Source organism: Hyla sarda, chromosome 1 (genome assembly GCF_029499605.1).
Source record: "Hyla sarda isolate aHylSar1 chromosome 1, aHylSar1.hap1, whole genome shotgun sequence".
Taxonomy (NCBI): domain Eukaryota; kingdom Metazoa; phylum Chordata; class Amphibia; order Anura; family Hylidae; genus Hyla; species Hyla sarda.
The window spans coordinates 39,401,672-39,419,909 of NC_079189.1; the positions used below are offsets into that span (position 1 = coordinate 39,401,672).

At 44.8% G+C, this 18,238-nt stretch overlaps 1 protein-coding gene across 2 annotated transcripts in view; it reads right to left on the reverse strand.

Moving 5' to 3' along the window:
- LOC130339633 (histone-lysine N-methyltransferase SMYD1-like) overlaps window positions 1–18,238 on the reverse strand; it is a 39,018-nt gene that overhangs the window by 1,100 nt on the left and 19,680 nt on the right. Inside the window, exons 4-8 of one of the 2 annotated variants that reach the window (XM_056554067.1) lie at window positions 16,703–16,833; window positions 11,983–12,021; window positions 3,615–3,807; window positions 1,884–1,976; window positions 1,267–1,430 (exon numbers count right to left, since the gene is read on the reverse strand). In XM_056554067.1, coding sequence (XP_056410042.1) covers window positions 1,267–1,430; window positions 1,884–1,976; window positions 3,615–3,807; window positions 11,983–12,021; window positions 16,703–16,833 — 620 coding nt within the window. The remainder of the gene's footprint in view (window positions 1–1,266; window positions 1,431–1,883; window positions 1,977–3,614; window positions 3,808–11,982; window positions 12,022–16,702; window positions 16,834–18,238) is intronic. The other variant, XM_056554051.1, reaches the window with a different exon arrangement.

Genomic DNA, 18,238 nt, shown 5'->3' on the forward strand with positions numbered 1-18,238 from the left:
CTCCTGCCTGGCTGATTGACAGGCAGGGAGAAGTGCTGAGTTTGTCTGTGTCCCAGCTCCAGTCTGAGATTTAGGACTCCAGCATGAGTCTGAAATCTATAAAAAAAAAAAAGGGCTTGCGGCCAGGACTGGTAGGGAGACCTCTAGTGGTCATATTTTTTAAGTGGAAAATTAAATAGAAAGAAGCATATTTTTTAATAACATGCAATTGGAAAGTTATTCTGCATACATTAATCTATAATATATTAAAAGGTTTTTTTTTTATGAAAGGTACCCTTTAATACACCAGTTGCCAAAAGGTTCCAAAGCATGATTCCACATCCGTAAGCTGGTCAATTATTTTATATGTCTCTCATCTTCATGAGAGATAAATGTTTCATTGCAGAGCATCAGTTCTAGTTTTTGGCCTACTTACCACGTAGACCACTATCCACATACAGTATACATGTCAGTATAACCAAACTAAAAAATATATATATTATTACCATTCTATGAAAGGGGTACTCCTGAGGGGAAATATTTTTAAATCAACTGATGCCAGAAAATTATAAACACTTGTAAATTACTTTTATTTAAAAATCCTAATCACCTTCCAGTACTTATCAGCTGCTGTATGCTCCACAGGAAGTTGTGTAGTTCTTTACAGTCTGACCACAGTACTCTCTGCTGCCACCTCTGTCCATGTCAGGAACTGTCCAAAGCAGGAGCAAATCCCCATAGCAAACCTCTCCTGCTCTGGACAGTTCATGACACAGGTAAAGGTGTAAGCAAAGAGCACTGTGGTCAGACTGGAAAGAACTACCCAACTTCCTCTGGAGCATACAGCAGCTGATAAGTACTGGAAGGCTGCATGAGGGCAAATTTTTTTGCATTATGATCTGTAGTTGTACACCATTTTGTTGCAAATGGGACTTTTAGAAGCAATCATTAGATTGCTTATACTGATCAAAACATTACATTGCTTATATTGATCAATGCAATATTGTTGCATTGCAGTGAACAATTCAGTCGGTACTCTTCTAGTACATCCTGTCTGAGGCAGGCTGTATGAGCTGATGTACTATGACAGCAAAACAGAAGGCATACAGCTGTCATAGAAACTGATTGACATCCTGCAATTGCATTGTGCGGTTTCTGTTCAGATCTCCTATGGTTGCAACATCTGTATCTTCCATCTTATAATACATTTGTTATGTATTTTTTATGCCTACTATTTTTTTAAACCATATTTCTTATTCTCTTGAAGGATTAGCTTTTACAACTTACAAATAACCATCCACCATTTTCTTGGCGTTCTCAGCAGCTTCCTCAAACATCTGGAGGTAGGACAGCACCTCAGAGTTTATGCTCAGGATCTGAAGCATGTAGATATTGCTGTCTGCCAAGACTGGTTCCTGCCTCTTGAGACATTCACGGCAAAGTTTCACCACCTAAACGCCAAATTTTGAGAGAACATGTTAGTAAACAAGTAGATATTGTCCAATGGAAAAGTGTATAGCAACAAAGACCCCCATCCTTCGTCTACCCAACCACAGTGCTGAGAGTATGTGTCATTGATAGGGCCTTATGGCCATCTCCACACTGGGAAGCGGTGGAAGTGCTGGTGGCTATACATGGTTAAAACTATGCTGTGGATCTTACAACATTCTAGTAAAACTCCTATGGAAAAGATCAGGGCTCAAGTCCTGCAGGAATGCATGGGAGTTTCGGCATTTTATCCACAGCAGGAACTCTGTTCCCATTAGCAGGAGTCCTTCCGGACCAGTCCTTGAGTTGAAATCTTGGGTGAGTCCACATACTTTTTTTTTCCAGGACTTGACCCCTAGAAATGAAACCTTTGTAATAGAGATAAAATTGGTCGGGATAAGGAGCAATGTACACACCTGATGGTAAGATCCTTCAGCCCGAGCTTTGTCTATTTTCTCCAAGGTGTTCTTTGAGTATTGTATGACTTCTTTCACCACATCTTCTGTAGGCTGCAAATCAAATTACATCCATGAACTTATATATAATGGTGCATATAAGGGAACATAGAAATTTAGCAAATGTTTCCAACTGGTTAAACAGTTTTTGGAATTTAGTTTATTTTTATTAAACCTTTTGACAATTCATCAGGTTGCATTTGGGCTATATACTGTGGATGCAAATATACATTGATTGAGATATATATATATATATATATATCTCAAACTCAAGAGGAAATGTTGCTGAGTTGCCCATAGCAACCAATCAGATTTGTTCTTTCATTTTTGAAAAGGCCTCTGCAAAACGAAAGAAGCCATCTGATTGGTTGCTATGGGTGTGTGTGTGTGTTTGTGTGTATGGTCAAGCATCACTTCCAAACCGCTAGAGATATTTCAATAAAACTTGGTACATGTTACTTATAGATCAAATAAAAGTATAGTATAGTTGAATTAAGCCTAACCCACCCCCATTTGCTAGGGTAGTGTTTTTTGTGTAAAGTCTTATGCAAGTCTATGGGACTTCCTGTACCTTACTCTATGAGCTCCACTCTAAATCTCCCAGTGAGTGTGTTGGTCCAGTTTGCAAGTCCCACCCCTACAGAAAGCCTCTTTCCTCCCACAAGCCACGCCCCTTCTACTTAGGTCCTGTCTTTGTTTCAGCTCAAGGCCGAAAACACCATTTTCGCCCAATACAACCACAATCTCTTCATCACAGCTCAGCCCCACCTTACTCCACAAGCTCCGCATATTTTGGAGAATCAGTCAGTACAGCTTGCAAGCCACCCCCTCTTTTATTTGTGACTCTTTTTTGTGCGTCAGTCCGGCTTGCAAGTCACACCACCTCCCACAAGGCCACGTCCCCATCACAACTCAGCCCCACCTGAGGAAGGGATATGAGGATGAGATATGAGGTAGGGATATAAGGTTGGCATATGAAGTCAGGATATGAGGATAGGATGTGAGGACGAGATATGAGGACGGGATATGAGGACAGGGTATGAGAATGTAATATGAGGGCGGGATATGAGGGCAGGATATGAGGACAGGGTATGAGAATGTAATATGAGGGCGGGATATGAGGACAGGATATGAGGACGGGCTATGAGGAAGGAATGTGAGGACGGGATATGAGAATGTAATATCAGGGCGGGATATGAGGACGGGATATGAGGATGGGATATGAGGACAGGATATGAGGACAGTGTATTAGAATGGAATATGAGAATGGAATATGAGAACAAGATGTGAGGACAGGATATGAGGATGGGATATGAGGTCTGGATATGAGTACAGAGGTGAGGTCTGGATATGAGGACAGGATATGAGGTCTGGATAAGAGGTTGGGATATGAGGACAGGATATAACAACAGGGTATAACAACAAGGTATGAGATTGGGATATGAGGACAGCATGTGAGAATAGGGTATGAGAATGGGATATAAGGACAAAATATATGAGGGCGGGATATGAGAACAGGATATGAGAATGGGATATGAGGACAGGTTGTGAGGACGGGATATAAAGATGGGATATGTGGTCACGATATGAGGAAAAGTGTGTCCTCATATGTTGTTTTTTCTCCTTCACAAATTTTAGGAAGGAAAAGCTGGGTACTCTGCTAGTTAGTAATTAATAAGGTTTAATTCTTACCTTATCTTCTCCATCTATTACGCCCAACAACAGATCATCCTTGGTCCCCTTTGTACAGTATTCACACGTGCAGTCAAAGTAGTACTGTTTCTTCAACTGTTTTTTTCTCTCTTCGCTAAGATTAAGGAAGTCGACATAGGACACGCTTAGCTCCTCTCCTTTGTTGATCTTCCCAAGGGCTCGGAGCTCAATTCTGTCATTGGATAAGCAGAGAACCAATCAGTACGTTAATAAGAACTTCTGAGAAGACTCCAGTGCAGGTCAGATAACGTTTGACACTCCAGTGGTGCTGTCCTGGGCAGTTCCTCAACTGATGGAGTGCCAAAGCTTGCCTGGCAATGCACCGATGTTTCTCCGAATTACGTGAATGAATATTAGTTTGAGGCTTTGATACTCATGCATCATAGATGTGACCAAACCATAACCATTATCTTAAATCATCCCAGACATCATCATCATCATCTCCATGGCATTGCATAGGTTAGAAATTCTGTGAAATTAATCTTTTCTTTTGTGCCTTTTCAGAATTTTTAAGTGGTTTTCCCAAAAATTTCTAAAATTAACCAAAAGTGTAAAATATGGAAAAAAAAATACATTAATTCTTTTAAAATTTCAGAACAGACTGGAAATGCAAAGGACGAGGCAAAAGAAAGACAGAGAGGTGAGAAAATTAGTACTTATTTTACTGTTATATAATTTTATAAAAAGTTTTATTAAAACAAATGTTATTATTATCGTTATTATCCTTATTGTTGTTATTATTATCACTATTATTGTTACGCCTAGCGCTCCGGGTCCCCGCTCCTCCCCGGAGCGCTCACGGCGTCTTTCTCCCTGCAGCGCCCCGGTCAGTCCCGCTGACCGGGAGCGCTGCACTGTCTTGGCCGTTGGGGATGCGATTCGCACAGCGGGACGCGCCCGCTCGCGAGTCGCATCCCAGGTCACTTACCCGTCCCGGTCCCCTGCTGTCATGTGCTGGCGCGCGCGGCTCCGCTCTCTAGGGCGCGCGCGCGCCAGCTCTCTGAGACTTAAAGGGCCAGTGCACCAATGATTGGTGCCTGGCCCAATTAGCTTAATTGGCTTCCACCTGCTCCCTGGCTATATCTGATCTCCTCCCATGCACTCCCTGGCCGGATCTTGTTGCCTTGTGCCAGTGAAAGCGTTTAGTGTGTCCAAAGCCTGTGTACCTGAACTTCTGCTACCCATCCTGACTACGAACCTTGCCGCCTGCCCCCGACCTTCTGCTACGTCTGACCTTGCCTCTGCCTAGTCCTTCTGTCCCACGCCTTCTCAGCAGTCAGCGAGGTAGAGCCGTTGCTAGTGGATACGACCTGGTTGCTACTGCCGCAGCAAGACCATCCCGCTTTGCGGCGGGCTCTGGTGAAAACCAGTAACCTCTTAGAACCGGTCCACTAGCACGGTCCACGCCAATCCCTCGCTGACACAGAGGATCCACTACCTGGAAGCCGAATCGTGACAGTAGATCCGGCCATGGATCCCGCTGAGGTGCCGCTGCCAAGTCTCGCTGATCTTCCCACGGTGGTCGCTCAGCAATCACAGCAGATTGCCCAACAAGGACAGCAGCTGTCGCAGTTGACCGCCATGTTACAGCAACTTCTGCCTCTGCTACAGCAGCAACCATCTCCTCCGCCAGCTCCTGCACCTCCTCCGCAGCGAGTGGCCGCTCCTAACCTCCGCTTGTCCCTGCCGGACAAATTTGATGGGGACTCTAAACTCTGCCGTGGATTTTTGTCTCAGTGTTCCCTGCATATGGAGATGTTGTCGGACTTGTTTCCTTCAGAACGGTCTAAGGTGGCGTTCGTAGTAAGCCTTCTTTCAGGAAAGGCCTTGTCTTGGGCCACACCGCTCTGGGACCGCAATGATCCTGCCACAGCCACAGTCCAGGCCTTCTTCGCTGAACTCCGGAGTGTCTTCGAGGAGCCAGCCCGAGCTTCTTCTGCCGAGACTGCCCTGTTGAACCTGGTCCAGGGTAATTCTTCAGTGGGCGAGTACGCCATCCAATTTCGTACTCTTGCTTCCGAGTTATCATGGAATAACGAGGCTCTCTGCGCGACCTTTAAAAAAGGCCTATCCAGTCGCATCAAGGATGTGCTGGCCGCACGAGAGATTCCTGCCAATCTGCAAGAACTCATCCATCTAGCTACCCGCATTGACATGCGTTTTTCTGAGCGACACCAAGAGCTCCGCCAGGAAAAAGACTTAGATCTCTGGGCACCTCTCCCACAGTATCCGTTGCAATCTACGCCTGGGCCTCCCGCCGAGGAGGCCATGCAAGTGGATAAGTCTCGCCTGACCCAGGAAGAGAGGAATCGCCGTAGGGAAGAAAATCTCTGTCTTTACTGTGCCAGTACCGAGCATTTCTTGGTGGATTGCCCTATCCGTCCTCCACGCCTGGGAAACGCACGCACGCACCCAGCTCACGTGGGTGTGGCGTCTCTTGGTTCCAAGTCTGCTCCTCCACGTCTCACGGTACCCGTGCGGATTTCTTCTTCAGCCAACTCCTCCCTCTCAGCCGTGGCCTGCTTGGACTCCGGTGCCTCTGGAAATTTTATTTTGGAGTCGTTTGTTAATAAATTCAGCATCCCGGTGACCCGTCTCGTCAAGCCGCTCTACATTTCCGCGGTCAACGGAGCCAGATTGGACTGCACCGTGCGTTACCGCACAGAGCCCCTCCTCATGTCTATTGGACCCCACCTTGAGAGGATTGAGTTCTTCATTCTCCCCAACTGTACCTCTGAGGTCCTCCTCGGTCTGCCTTGGCTCCGGCTTCATTCCCCCACCATTGATTGGACCACCGGGGAGATCAGGAACTGGGACTCTGCCTGCCACAGGAAGTGCCTCTCCCCCCCTCCCAGTCCCGTCAGGCAAGCCTCTGTGGCTCCCCATGGCCCCCGTCCTGGTGTCACACTGCCCCGTGCCAGGCCTCGCCCTCTGCCCTCCCTCCCCATTCCCACTCCTGCTGTTCTGCCTGCCGTTGAGGAAACCCTCCATTCTTTCCCGGTGTCCTCATCCCAGGGGAGGCAGTTACCGGACAAAGAGAAGGGGAGACCTAAGGGGGGGGGTACTGTTACGCCTAGCGCTCCGGGTCCCCGCTCCTCCCCGGAGCGCTCACGGCGTCTTTCTCCCTGCAGCGCCCCGGTCAGTCCCGCTGACCGGGAGCGCTGCACTGTCTTGGCCGTTGGGGATGCGATTCGCACAGCGGGACGCGCCCGCTCGCGAGTCGCATCCCAGGTCACTTACCCGTCCCGGTCCCCTGCTGTCATGTGCTGGTGCGCGCGGCTCCGCTCTCTAGGGCGCGCGCGCGCCAGCTCTCTGAGACTTAAAGGGCCAGTGCACCAATGATTGGTGCCTGGCCCAATTAGCTTAATTGGCTTCCACCTGCTCCCTGGCTATATCTGATCTCCTCCCATGCACTCCCTGGCCGGATCTTGTTGCCTTGTGCCAGTGAAAGCGTTTAGTGTGTCCAAAGCCTGTGTACCTGAACTTCTGCTACCCATCCTGACTACGAACCTTGCCGCCTGCCCCCGACCTTCTGCTACGTCTGACCTTGCCTCTGCCTAGTCCTTCTGTCCCACGCCTTCTCAGCAGTCAGCGAGGTAGAGCCGTTGCTAGTGGATACGACCTGGTTGCTACTGCCGCAGCAAGACCATCCCGCTTTGCGGCGGGCTCTGGTGAAAACCAGTAGCCTCTTAGAACCGGTCCACTAGCACGGTCCACGCCAATCCCTCGCTGACACAGAGGATCCACTACCTGGAAGCCGAATCGTGACAATTATCATTATCATGGAGTTAATTGTGCTTGTAGAAATATGTTCCTTCAGTACAACAGATTACTGAAGTTAAGTAAAACCGGACCTTTTCACAGTGTCTATACAGGCAGTTATTTGGTGTTGTAAGACTGTTAATGTCTGTATTTCTACTCCCTATGGTACTGTGAGTCACAAGGTTACAATAGGGCCCTCCTTGGAGTATGATGTAATACTGGGGACGGATTTTCAATTTTTTCAGCAATTAGGGGTGACTGTCAGGTCACTGTCAGGTGACTAGAGCGGGTACACCTGATAGGCCCACAACACTTGACTTGCACCACACACTAGTAGAGAGTTACTCAACAGAGGCTGAGGACAGGGAGTGTCAGCAGTCACTAGATATATGTCAGATAGGGGTCTGCCAGACTGCTGGGAGAGCTGAAGAACAGACCATGAGTCAAGTCCAAGAGGATCCAGAGACTCAATTTACAAGTGTGCCTCTGTCTGAAACAGAATCTTCAGTAAAACCAGAAACGGATCATGTACAGGAACATGGGTTTCATCCGCCAGCTGAAATGAGCCAATGGTGGGGCTAGAATTGCATGGTCATCTGGAAGAGGTGACCGGAAAAGAAGCTACAGAGATGTCTGTGGATAATGCAGAAATACTGAAGAGAGTACATTTGGAGCTGGGGGCTGCGCTTACTGTCATATACAGTCCTGAGTGAAGGAGATGTGATGTCTGGACCAGAGATGGATCGTGACCAGGAAGGTCGAACCACTGGACCAGATGTTGTTGTTGCAGACCCAGGAGCTCTTGATGTTTCTGCGAGTGAGCGGAGAGACAGTAGTGAAGTGAAAGAGAAGTCTGCCGGAGAGCAGAGAAACTGTCCCGAGAGACTGTCCGGGGACTACCCTGAGGCCCAAGAGGCCAAGATCCTTGCAAAGGGGACGACAACCCCTAAAGGAGGAGAAGAGTTAGAACGAGTTGGCTTGAAAGAGCAGGAAGCAAAGCTTCAGCTGCAGAAAAATTAGTTTGTGGCTCTGCAGGATGAACTGTTCCGCTCCCAGGATCTTGTGACCAGCAAGGAGAGAGAATTGGAGAGTCTGGCCAAGCAGATGTCATTCAAGGATGATGAAGTGAATGTCCTGTGTGAAGTGATCACAAGGCTAGGTTAGTAGCCATGGAAGAGCTTGAGAAGGAGAAAGTAGTAATGGCTCATAAGGTGCAGAGCCTGGAGGAGCAGAACAAAACGCCCCTTAAGTCTCACGCAGCTACCTTGGATTCACTGAGAACGCAGCTCTCTGAACAAGAGGCTCAGCTAAAAGTCTATGAGTAGAAAGTGTCCAAGATGGCGCAGCTGAATAAAGACAATGAACAGATGATAGAACAACTGCTGTCCCTGGGGGATACAGTGAGCAGCAGAAACATTTAAAGCTACTGGAGACTGAGATGCTTTCTCTAAAAGAGTCTGAGCAATGAACTCAAGAAACGGTAGAGACTGAAGACCATGAGAGGAAGGGATATGAGAAGTCCTCTGAAGCTGAGACTGAGGTGAAACCCTATGAAAGGTCCTCTGAAGCTGCAGAGATATGGACATTAGATTGTGAAAATGCTGAGGCTGAGAAGTTCTCTGAGGCAGAAGCTAAACCAGAGATAACTGCAGATGTCCTACAAATGGGTGATACAGGCTTGGTTGGCCACCAGCAAAGTTTGGGCGATAGCTGTACCGGTGATAGAAGAAGACAAAGGCCTGGAGCATCTGCCTTGTCTGCACCTAGTGTCCAGAGCACTGCCCAGACCAAAGTGAAGAACCTGGCATTGGAAAGGTGTGACATTAATAGAGCCTTTTACAAGGAATTTGTCAAATGTGACCAAAAGTCTTGTGCTTGGTGGCTGATGAAAGTGTAAATGAAAGAAGGGTGCACCATTGAAGTGGTGCATATAAAATCTGCTAAAGAAGTAAGCCAAGTGCCTCAAAACCTGTTGGACGAAGTTGTTTAAGGATAAGGAAAGGCAGTTGGACTCTGCCTTTTAAATACAAGTGCTCCTTCCTGGTGGTCTGAGAGGGGGGGGGGGGATATGTGACAATGTGGATGTAAAGCGTGTATTTCCCTAGGTATTTCCCTAGGTAACCCTGGAGAAACATCCACCTGTGGCCTTATTAATGAGGTAGCAGAAAAGGGAAGTGTGTTTAAAAGGAAGTAAAACAGAATAATCTGAGCTCTCCCTAGAAGATAGCAAGGTGGCTGTAGGGGGAGGCAGGGGTCCTGCTGAGGAACACAAAGCCCGAGCTGTGAGTGGCCAAAAAAGAATGATGTGGACAAGACACACAGCAAGAAGTTGGAAATGCTGTGTGTGGACAGTGAGTAGAAGGTTGCAGGAGGCATAGGTTTAACTGGCTGGGAAAAGCCCACCAGTTGATAGACAGGGCATGCTTGATTGTGTTTAGTTAGTCAATGGACGGTTTAGGGTTTTGTTCCTTTTTTATGTTTTTATTTATCCTGCAACCTGTCTAATAAAGCTGGCGAGGGGCTGGACTTGCATAAAGTACTGTTGTTCGCCAGTTTATTGAAGTGGAAACATGTCCTGTGGTGGTGTCAAGGACGATCCCAGAGCTATACCCAGGGAGAAATCCTTACTATCTATATATATATATAGGTCATCTTTAAAGTTGCCAATACACTTTATAGCACCATGCCCTTTGAAAGGTGTGTGTGGTATTGACGCTTAGCCCCGTATACTCCAATAAAGCCAAGTTACAATACTACAAACATAACCCCTAGATTGGTGTGAAACTGATTCTGGAAGAAAGGAGTCATGTTTTTATAAATATGCACTGCCACTATTCTACCTATGTCACATTCACTAATGTCCAGGTAGACACAAGACAATGTTTGATGAAGTCTTGCCACTATTCCTTATGCCTACCTCTGACATGGAGGAAACAATCTAGTCACTGGAAAGTTTCTGACCCTCCCAGCCTGCAGTTGCCGAAATGAAGGAAAGTGATTATTATAGTGTGACCTTCCATTACATTCAGTGGAGGCATCCTGGTGAATTATCTAGGACAGTGGTTCTCAGTCCTTCAACCACTGGAGAATATTTCCGAGAAGCCCCCCGACTATTTCATACTTACCAAGATTTGTTGACTGCTTTGTCTGAAGCTGTGCCAAGTATCTTTGAGCAAGTTGAACTAGTTACGGTAATTATCTCTACTCTCAAAGTCACCACTTCTAAAGAACCCTTGAAAAGGTTCTAAGAAACATTTGGCTTCTCAGAAATCCTTGTTGGGAAGCTCTGATCTAGGATAACATATGCCAATCTTTAGTTATGATTTGTACACAGTGACTTAGCTACAGAGTGCGGGGAGGTAGCCATCTCCCCCATGCCATGGTGTGTGAACAGGCCTGTAGGCCCCCCTCGCAAATGAGAACATACTAGTATCATAAATGGCACATGATGGAGCCATGTTACAAGTTTTGCATTGGTGCTTATCATCCTTCCATAAAATGGTTGCCTCCACTGAATAGTTTATTTGGAATATCAGCAACGTAAGAGCACACAGATTTAAAAAGTAGTAAGATATGCAACTCTCCAATAGTCACCATCACTTCAATTAACTTTTCATAAATCAATAGAACAAGGGAATATAAGAAACTTTGTAATATTTAATCATACTTTAGGCTTCTCCTCTTATCATACTTTCTCCTCTTATCAACCTTCTTCTCCCATACCCCACTAACTTTTATTAATTATATATTCATTATGTATTTACAAGACAGACTAGCAGCTCACTGAGAGTTCAGTTTACATGCTGCCAGTACAAATATATGGATCCCAGGGTTTTGTGTGTGTGCAGCACAAGAGCAATAATAGAGGTTAGGGTCTACACACTATCTCAAGGACAATATAAAATTAGAGATGCAGCCTGCAAAGGGGAAAACTGATGAAAAAGCCATATATTAGTTTTACACTAGCCATGTATACACATCAGCTTATCCTAAAGTATACATCCTACGAATATACATCCCATCCCCCACACTGGTCATCTACAAATAAAATTAAGCTGACCATTCAGTCAGTTCATTGGGACTCACTGATATTACACATCTGGCTCAGTAATATTGGCCACCATAGGTCTTGTCTACCTTCATCATTGGAGAATCAGCACCATATATAACTGTTAGATTTGGCATCATTAATATGTAGGAGAAAAAAAACTTTTCCGGACTTTAGTATTTTTATTCTTGTTAGAAAAAAATTAGTTGTCAGAACCAAATTACTGAAAAGTTGCCTAATATTGACTTCTACATAGACAATGCTCCATGCTTTCAGGGGACCACATAGAACATATAGGTCACTGTGCACCAATTATTGAGGTGGAGATGGAATACACAGAACAGGGGGTGGGATCAGAGCGGGATGGTCAGTATTAATGGAGGTTTCATACACTGTGCGGTTATGGGTGGAGGAATATATTGGAAAAATTCGATGGGATATGGGAGTGGAGACATTGTGTGGGTTACTGATTCCATGAGAAACAAGGAAGGGAGAGGAGTGAGGGATTTCACAATGATGCTTGTGACACCGACCCACCTCATCTGTGTATGATACATTGATTTTACAGCCTCATGACTGAAAAACAAAACAAGAGTCTACAATGGGTACAAGAAATTCCATCGAAAGGGTGGGAGATTCTGGGATCACAATATAAATGGGGCTATGTATCAATTTCCATTTAGGGCACGAGATGAGCAAAATTTCACTATGTACTGTATGTCATACATGGCTTTATAGCCATTAATCCACTCTTTATACAGTAAATCCACATATATGGGTAACAAATAACAAATCGGTAAGAGTTTGATACATAGCCAGTAACATTTCAATATTTACATTCCCCAAAGTGAATGCATTAAAACCATGTACGCCCTATTTGTATGTTACCTTAATAGAAATACGATCAGTAGGGTGACTTTCTATTTCCTGCTCTTCTTTGCAGGTTGAGCAAAATGTATTTCTCTAAACTGGGATAGATGATCGGTTGGGGTAAATACTTTGTATAATATTTGTGTATCTACAATTATTTAGGAAAAAGCTTCTAGCTCCAAAATAATTAAAATTTCATACTTTATTAGGACTCTTGATAAAAAGGCATCACTAGGAAAGCCGACGCGTTTTGGACACACTGTGCATAATCATGACTATATAACAAGACCTTGTAGAGACGTGCATTCAAAGATATTGCTTATGACCAGGTGTTGCTGCATAGAAAGGGAAATAGACTGGATCTCGGCATAAATGTATGAATACCAAATGTATGGGGCCAAACAACATCAGCATGAACAACAACAGCAAGTGCTCGATTTCCCTTCCCATATACCCACACCTGGCCATAAGCACGATGTGTGTGGTGATAACACTAGTGCACGTCTTTACAAGGTCTTGTTATACAGCCATGATTAAACCATTATCAAAACCTGTCCAGAGGAAAAGTTGCTGAGTTGCCCATAGCAACCAATCAGATCGCTTCTTTCATTTTTCACAGGCGTCTTCAAAAATGAAAGAAGCGATCTGATTGGTTGCTATGGTTAACTCAGCAACTTTTCCTCTGGACAGGTTTTGATAACTCTCCCCAAGTGTGTCCGAAAATCTTCAGCTTTCCCAGTGATGCCTTTCTATCAAGATTCTCGATAAAGTATGAAATTTTATCAATTTTGAAGCTGAAAACTTATTCAGTTCTACATTTGCCCATAAAGAGGTACTCCGCTCCTAGACATCTTATCCCCTACCTAAAGGATAGGGAATAAGATGTCTGATTGCGGTGCAGCGCCGGAGGTTCGTGACGTCACGGTCACGCCCCGCTCGTGACATCATGGCCATGCCCCCTCAATGCAAGTCTATAGGAGGGGGCATGACGGCCGTCACACCCCCTCCCATAGACTTGCATTGAGGGGACATGGCAGTGATGTCACAAGCGGGGCGTGACCGTGATGTCATGAGCCTCCAGATGTCTGGGGTGCCGGAGCCGAGATCGCGGGGGTCCCCAGCGGTGGTACCCCCGCAATCAGACATCTTATCCCCTATGCTTTGGATAGGGGATAAGATGTCTAGGGGCATAGTACCCCTTTAGGTATAGGGAATTCTTCATGTTCTCTATCCATACAGGAGATTGCAGTAGATGGGAAGTAATGCTGGCTTTCATTTTCCTTCCAAATCTTTGAACAGCATTTGCAGATTGCTTTACAATAGGACATAAGAAACCTACAAAGAAAAGTTTCATTGATGTCTGAGGGAGAGTTTAGTGAGCATGCTCTGTGACAAGTGCAGTAGTCACTGTGCAAGGAGAGGGAGGAGGAGCAGAGCTATCTTGGGTTGATTTATACTATACATCATGTTTTACTTATACTATACTGTATTATCAGCGTTGTTTTCAGAATTTTGTAAACTTCCCCTTGGTATCTGTCAGCACTATTTTTACAGAGACACATCTGTAAATGCAATGCATGAGCTTTTAATGCAATGCAAAATCTGTAACACCTACCATGTGCCAATTACGGTACTGGTGTCGAAAAAGGCTTCGGGACACATTATGTACCAGGGCCCTCCTCATACACTAGTAGCCTTACAAAAAACTATTAAGGTGCTGGATAGAGTTTTGGGTATGACTTGAATTTAAAACAAGAGGTAAGTTACTGTAGGGTCAGAGGAAGAATTACTCAACATGACAGCAAAATGATGTGCAAAAGCAAAGCTAGGACTTGAGCTCTCCCCACCTGCTATCTGCTGGTATCATGGGTCACTTCTCCGTGCAGCTAGGTTAAGCGGGGGTGGTGACATCTCTCTGATGGAAATGTCATATAAATGTCAAGGGATAAGAGCACGGAGGGTTCTCCTAATAAGTTGGCTTTGCTAACTATGCTTAACTAACTCACTAATAGAGAGGAACAGATATTCACATGTCACGGATCCCAGCTATGGACCAGCCAAGAAGTACTGACTAATGATAGGTGTGATAGTATTACAGAACATACTTCCATATCGCCTCACTGTACTCTCTTCTGGCAAGAACTGTATTGTGAAGTACTACACTGAATGATAACAGGCATATACACTCACTGTTCGCTTTATTAGGGACACTTTGCTAGTACCGTGTTGGTAATAATTCTATGTGTGGAATTAAGGTAGCACGCCAACCTGGTACTAACACTTTAGCGGATCAAACACAAAAAAGTAAAGAAAGGATAAGGTGCCGTAAAACTACGTTTTACGGCACCTTATCCTTTCTTTACTTTTTAGTACCGTGTTGGCCTTTCGCCTTCCACCTTCTAGGAGGTGCTGGAAACATTTTGCTCCATATGGAAATGATGTACAGTGATCCCTCAACATACGATGGTAATTTGTTCTAAATTAACCATCTTTACTCTGAGAGGCCATCGTATGTTGAAATTATTGTACGTCGGGGCTATCGTAGGTCGGGGGATCACTGTAGTTGCTGTAGATTTGTCAGATGCATTTCCATTATGCCAATCTCTCGTTCCACCTTGCTCCAAAAGTGTTCTATTGGATTGAGATCTGGTGACCATGGAGGCCATTGGCATACAGTGACCTTATTGTCATGTATGAGATGACAATGGTGCATTATCCTGTTGGAATAGTCATAAAGGGATGGACATGATCAATAACAGTACTGAGGTAGGCTGTCATGTGTAAATGATGCTCAATCGGTACAAAGGGTCCCAAAGCCTGAATCGCTGATACAAGGCAGGGTGGATCCAGGCTTCATGTTATTAACACCAAATTCTAACACTGCCACTGAATACAGATCAGGCAACATTCCCCCCAGTCTTCCGTTGTGCTATTTTTTGTAAGCCTGTGCAAATTGAAGCCTCAGTTTCTTGTTCTTAGATGACAGGAGAAGCACCAGGTGTGGTCTTCTTCTGCTGTAGCCCATCTGCTTCAAGGTTAGATGTGTTTTGTGCTCACAGATGGTATTCTGTATACCTTAGTTGTACCAAGTGGTTATTTGAGTTACTGTTGCCTTTCTGTCATCTCAAAACAGTCTGTCCATTCTCCTCTGACATCAACCAGTCATTTGCATTCACACAACTGCTGCTCATTTTCTCGTATTCTTATTCTCCATTCTCTTAACCCCGGAGATGTTAGTGGTAAAAATTCCAGTAGACCAGCAGTTCCTAAAATACTCAGACAGCCCATCTGGCACCAACAACTAAAGTCACATAAATACCATTTTTTCTTCATTCTGATGAACTTGACCACATCTACATGCCTAATGCATTGATGTACTGCTGTGTGATTGATTATTAGCTATTTGTGTTAACAAGCAATTGAACAGGTGTATCCAATAAAGTGGCCAGTGAGTGTATATGTGTTGGATAGGGCTATTATCCAATTAAGTGCTGTGTTCAGTTGAAATATCGAAAGTAGCTATCTCACTATCCTTCTGTATCCCATAGAGGTTTAGTCTTTTAATCTCTGATGCTGGGTAGTTTGGTTTCCTGTTGTCTAGAGATATCAATGTTTAATTTCCCAGCCATTGTTGTACAGTAGCCCAGTCACTACTGTATTGTCTAGCAGTTGGGTATCTAGCAGTATGGAATCCATTCTCCTTAAAGGGGTACTCCACCCCTAGACATCTTATCCCCTATCCAAAGGATAAGGGATAAGATGTCTAATTGCGGGTGTCCCGGCACTGGAGACCCCTGCGATCTCTGCTGCGGCACCCCAGACATGCGGTGCACTGAGCGTACTTCGCTCTGTGCCAGATGACTGGTGATGCGGGGCGGAGGCTCATGACATCACAGTCACGCCCCGCTCGTGACATCACGGCCACGCCCCCTCAATGCATGTCTATCGGAGGGGGCGTGATGGCCGTCACTCCGCCTCCCATAGACTTGCATTGAGGGGGCGTGGCCATGACATCATGAGCAGGGCATGACCATGATGTCACGAGCCTCCAGCGCTGCACCCAATGCCCTAAATGAACCCCGGGTGCAGCAGGGAGATCACGGGGGTTCCCAGCGGCGGGACCCCGCGATCAGACATCTTATACCCCTATCCTTTAGAAAGAGGATAAGATCTCTAGGGGCGGAGTACCCCTTTAAGTCCAGTGGTTTGGTCACCTTGTGTTTGGTTTTTAGCGGTTTATACTTGTTACACATAGCAATGTATAACTTTCTCATCTTTATCAGATTTTAGTCTAAATTCTTGTGGAATGCTTTAGTAGACATTTCAAAGCTACATTTCCAATTCCATATAGCACAACATGTATTTTAACACACAATCTCCTACTTACTTGCCATTGTTGAATATCACTGTGCAGTTTGGCCAGCAGTTATGGTTTACGAGACAAAGATTTGGGAAAATTCCAACTCCGACAGCTTGAAGGCCTCTTTGATCGCTTAAAGTAAATCCATTACAGCTTATCTTTCCATGTAAAAACACCAGGGGGGCAGGGGGGGAGGTAAGAAGACACAAAAGAGGAAACTGTCAGTGAGTTAAAGTGTGACATGATACCACATAATAAAAATGTCTAAGCTGAATGACTTAGCCACCGACAATTCCATCCTAAAAGATTGTTGCAAGTGCCAAACGCCCAATGCCAACTCTTACAGAATCCAATGGCTTAAATTGGAGGCAAAATACATACATAGATGTATTCTCCAAGTATGAGTTTATTGCATTGTACTCTGAACTTACCGAACCCCGGCGACATCATAGAACAAGCAGAATTGGAGTTGTAAAGACTTTAGTAGTTATTTTTGCTACAGTGCTACTGAGGATGTTGGACTGGATCTATTGCATTACTTCATTACATCGAAGATCCTCCCCCCACAATAGTGGAAAATAAGTAAATGGTGACAAGAATCAAACCCTGTAAGGCAGCATACGGATTACCTGGTTCTATATTTGGGCTTGTTTACATTGTCATTGGGCTCCCTTATATGGAGCTCCTTCGTCAAGTCCGTTGGAACAACAGGGGGTTAGCCGAGAAAAAAATAGTGCAGTAAATTACTGGATCCCCAATTTAAGTTAATGGGATCCTTCGGGATCCGGTGGTGACCCGGTGGAGTCCGTTTTGCTCTGGCTTGGACCCGTTTCTGCATAACGGGACGGAGCACAATGGCTATGTGAATATAGCCTAACAGACATGATTGCACTCTATTCGGTGCCATATGGTGCCTACAAGAGGCACTGTAGTCTCCATTAAGGAAACTATCTGAGTGGGAATACTTTGTAAAAGTATGTAATGGTGCAAGCCACGTATTTCATTCTAATAGATTTTGTTCTTTAAAAAACAAAACCTCAATGTGCCTCCATATAAAATCTGGAGCACAGTGAAGAAGCACTCACCAGATAGTCTGAAGTATATTAGAAGTTTACACCATAAAGTAAAAGTAGTAACAGGACACATTTTGGCGGTAACCTTCCTGTGCTGTTTAAACAGCACAGAAAGGCTATTGCCGAAACGCGTCCAGTTACTACTTTCACTATATGGAATAAACTTCTACTTCAGCATATATGGTGAGTGCCAAGATTTTTCTTCTACACTATTTAGAGAAGTGCCAACCCATCTATATACATATATATATATATATATATATATATATATTGCTATATAAAATCTATCAGAGTATAAGAGAACCATACTAAGGATCTGTAGCACCCATATTCATAATGCAGTCAACAGCAAACAAAGAACACGAGTAAGCAAGCACAATATAGTTGATATAGCTTTATTCCATTAAATTGTGAATGAACAGCACACTTGGTCAAGTCATAGATCTGGATGCGTTCCGAGCGCATGTTTAGACAGCAGAGGAACGCTACT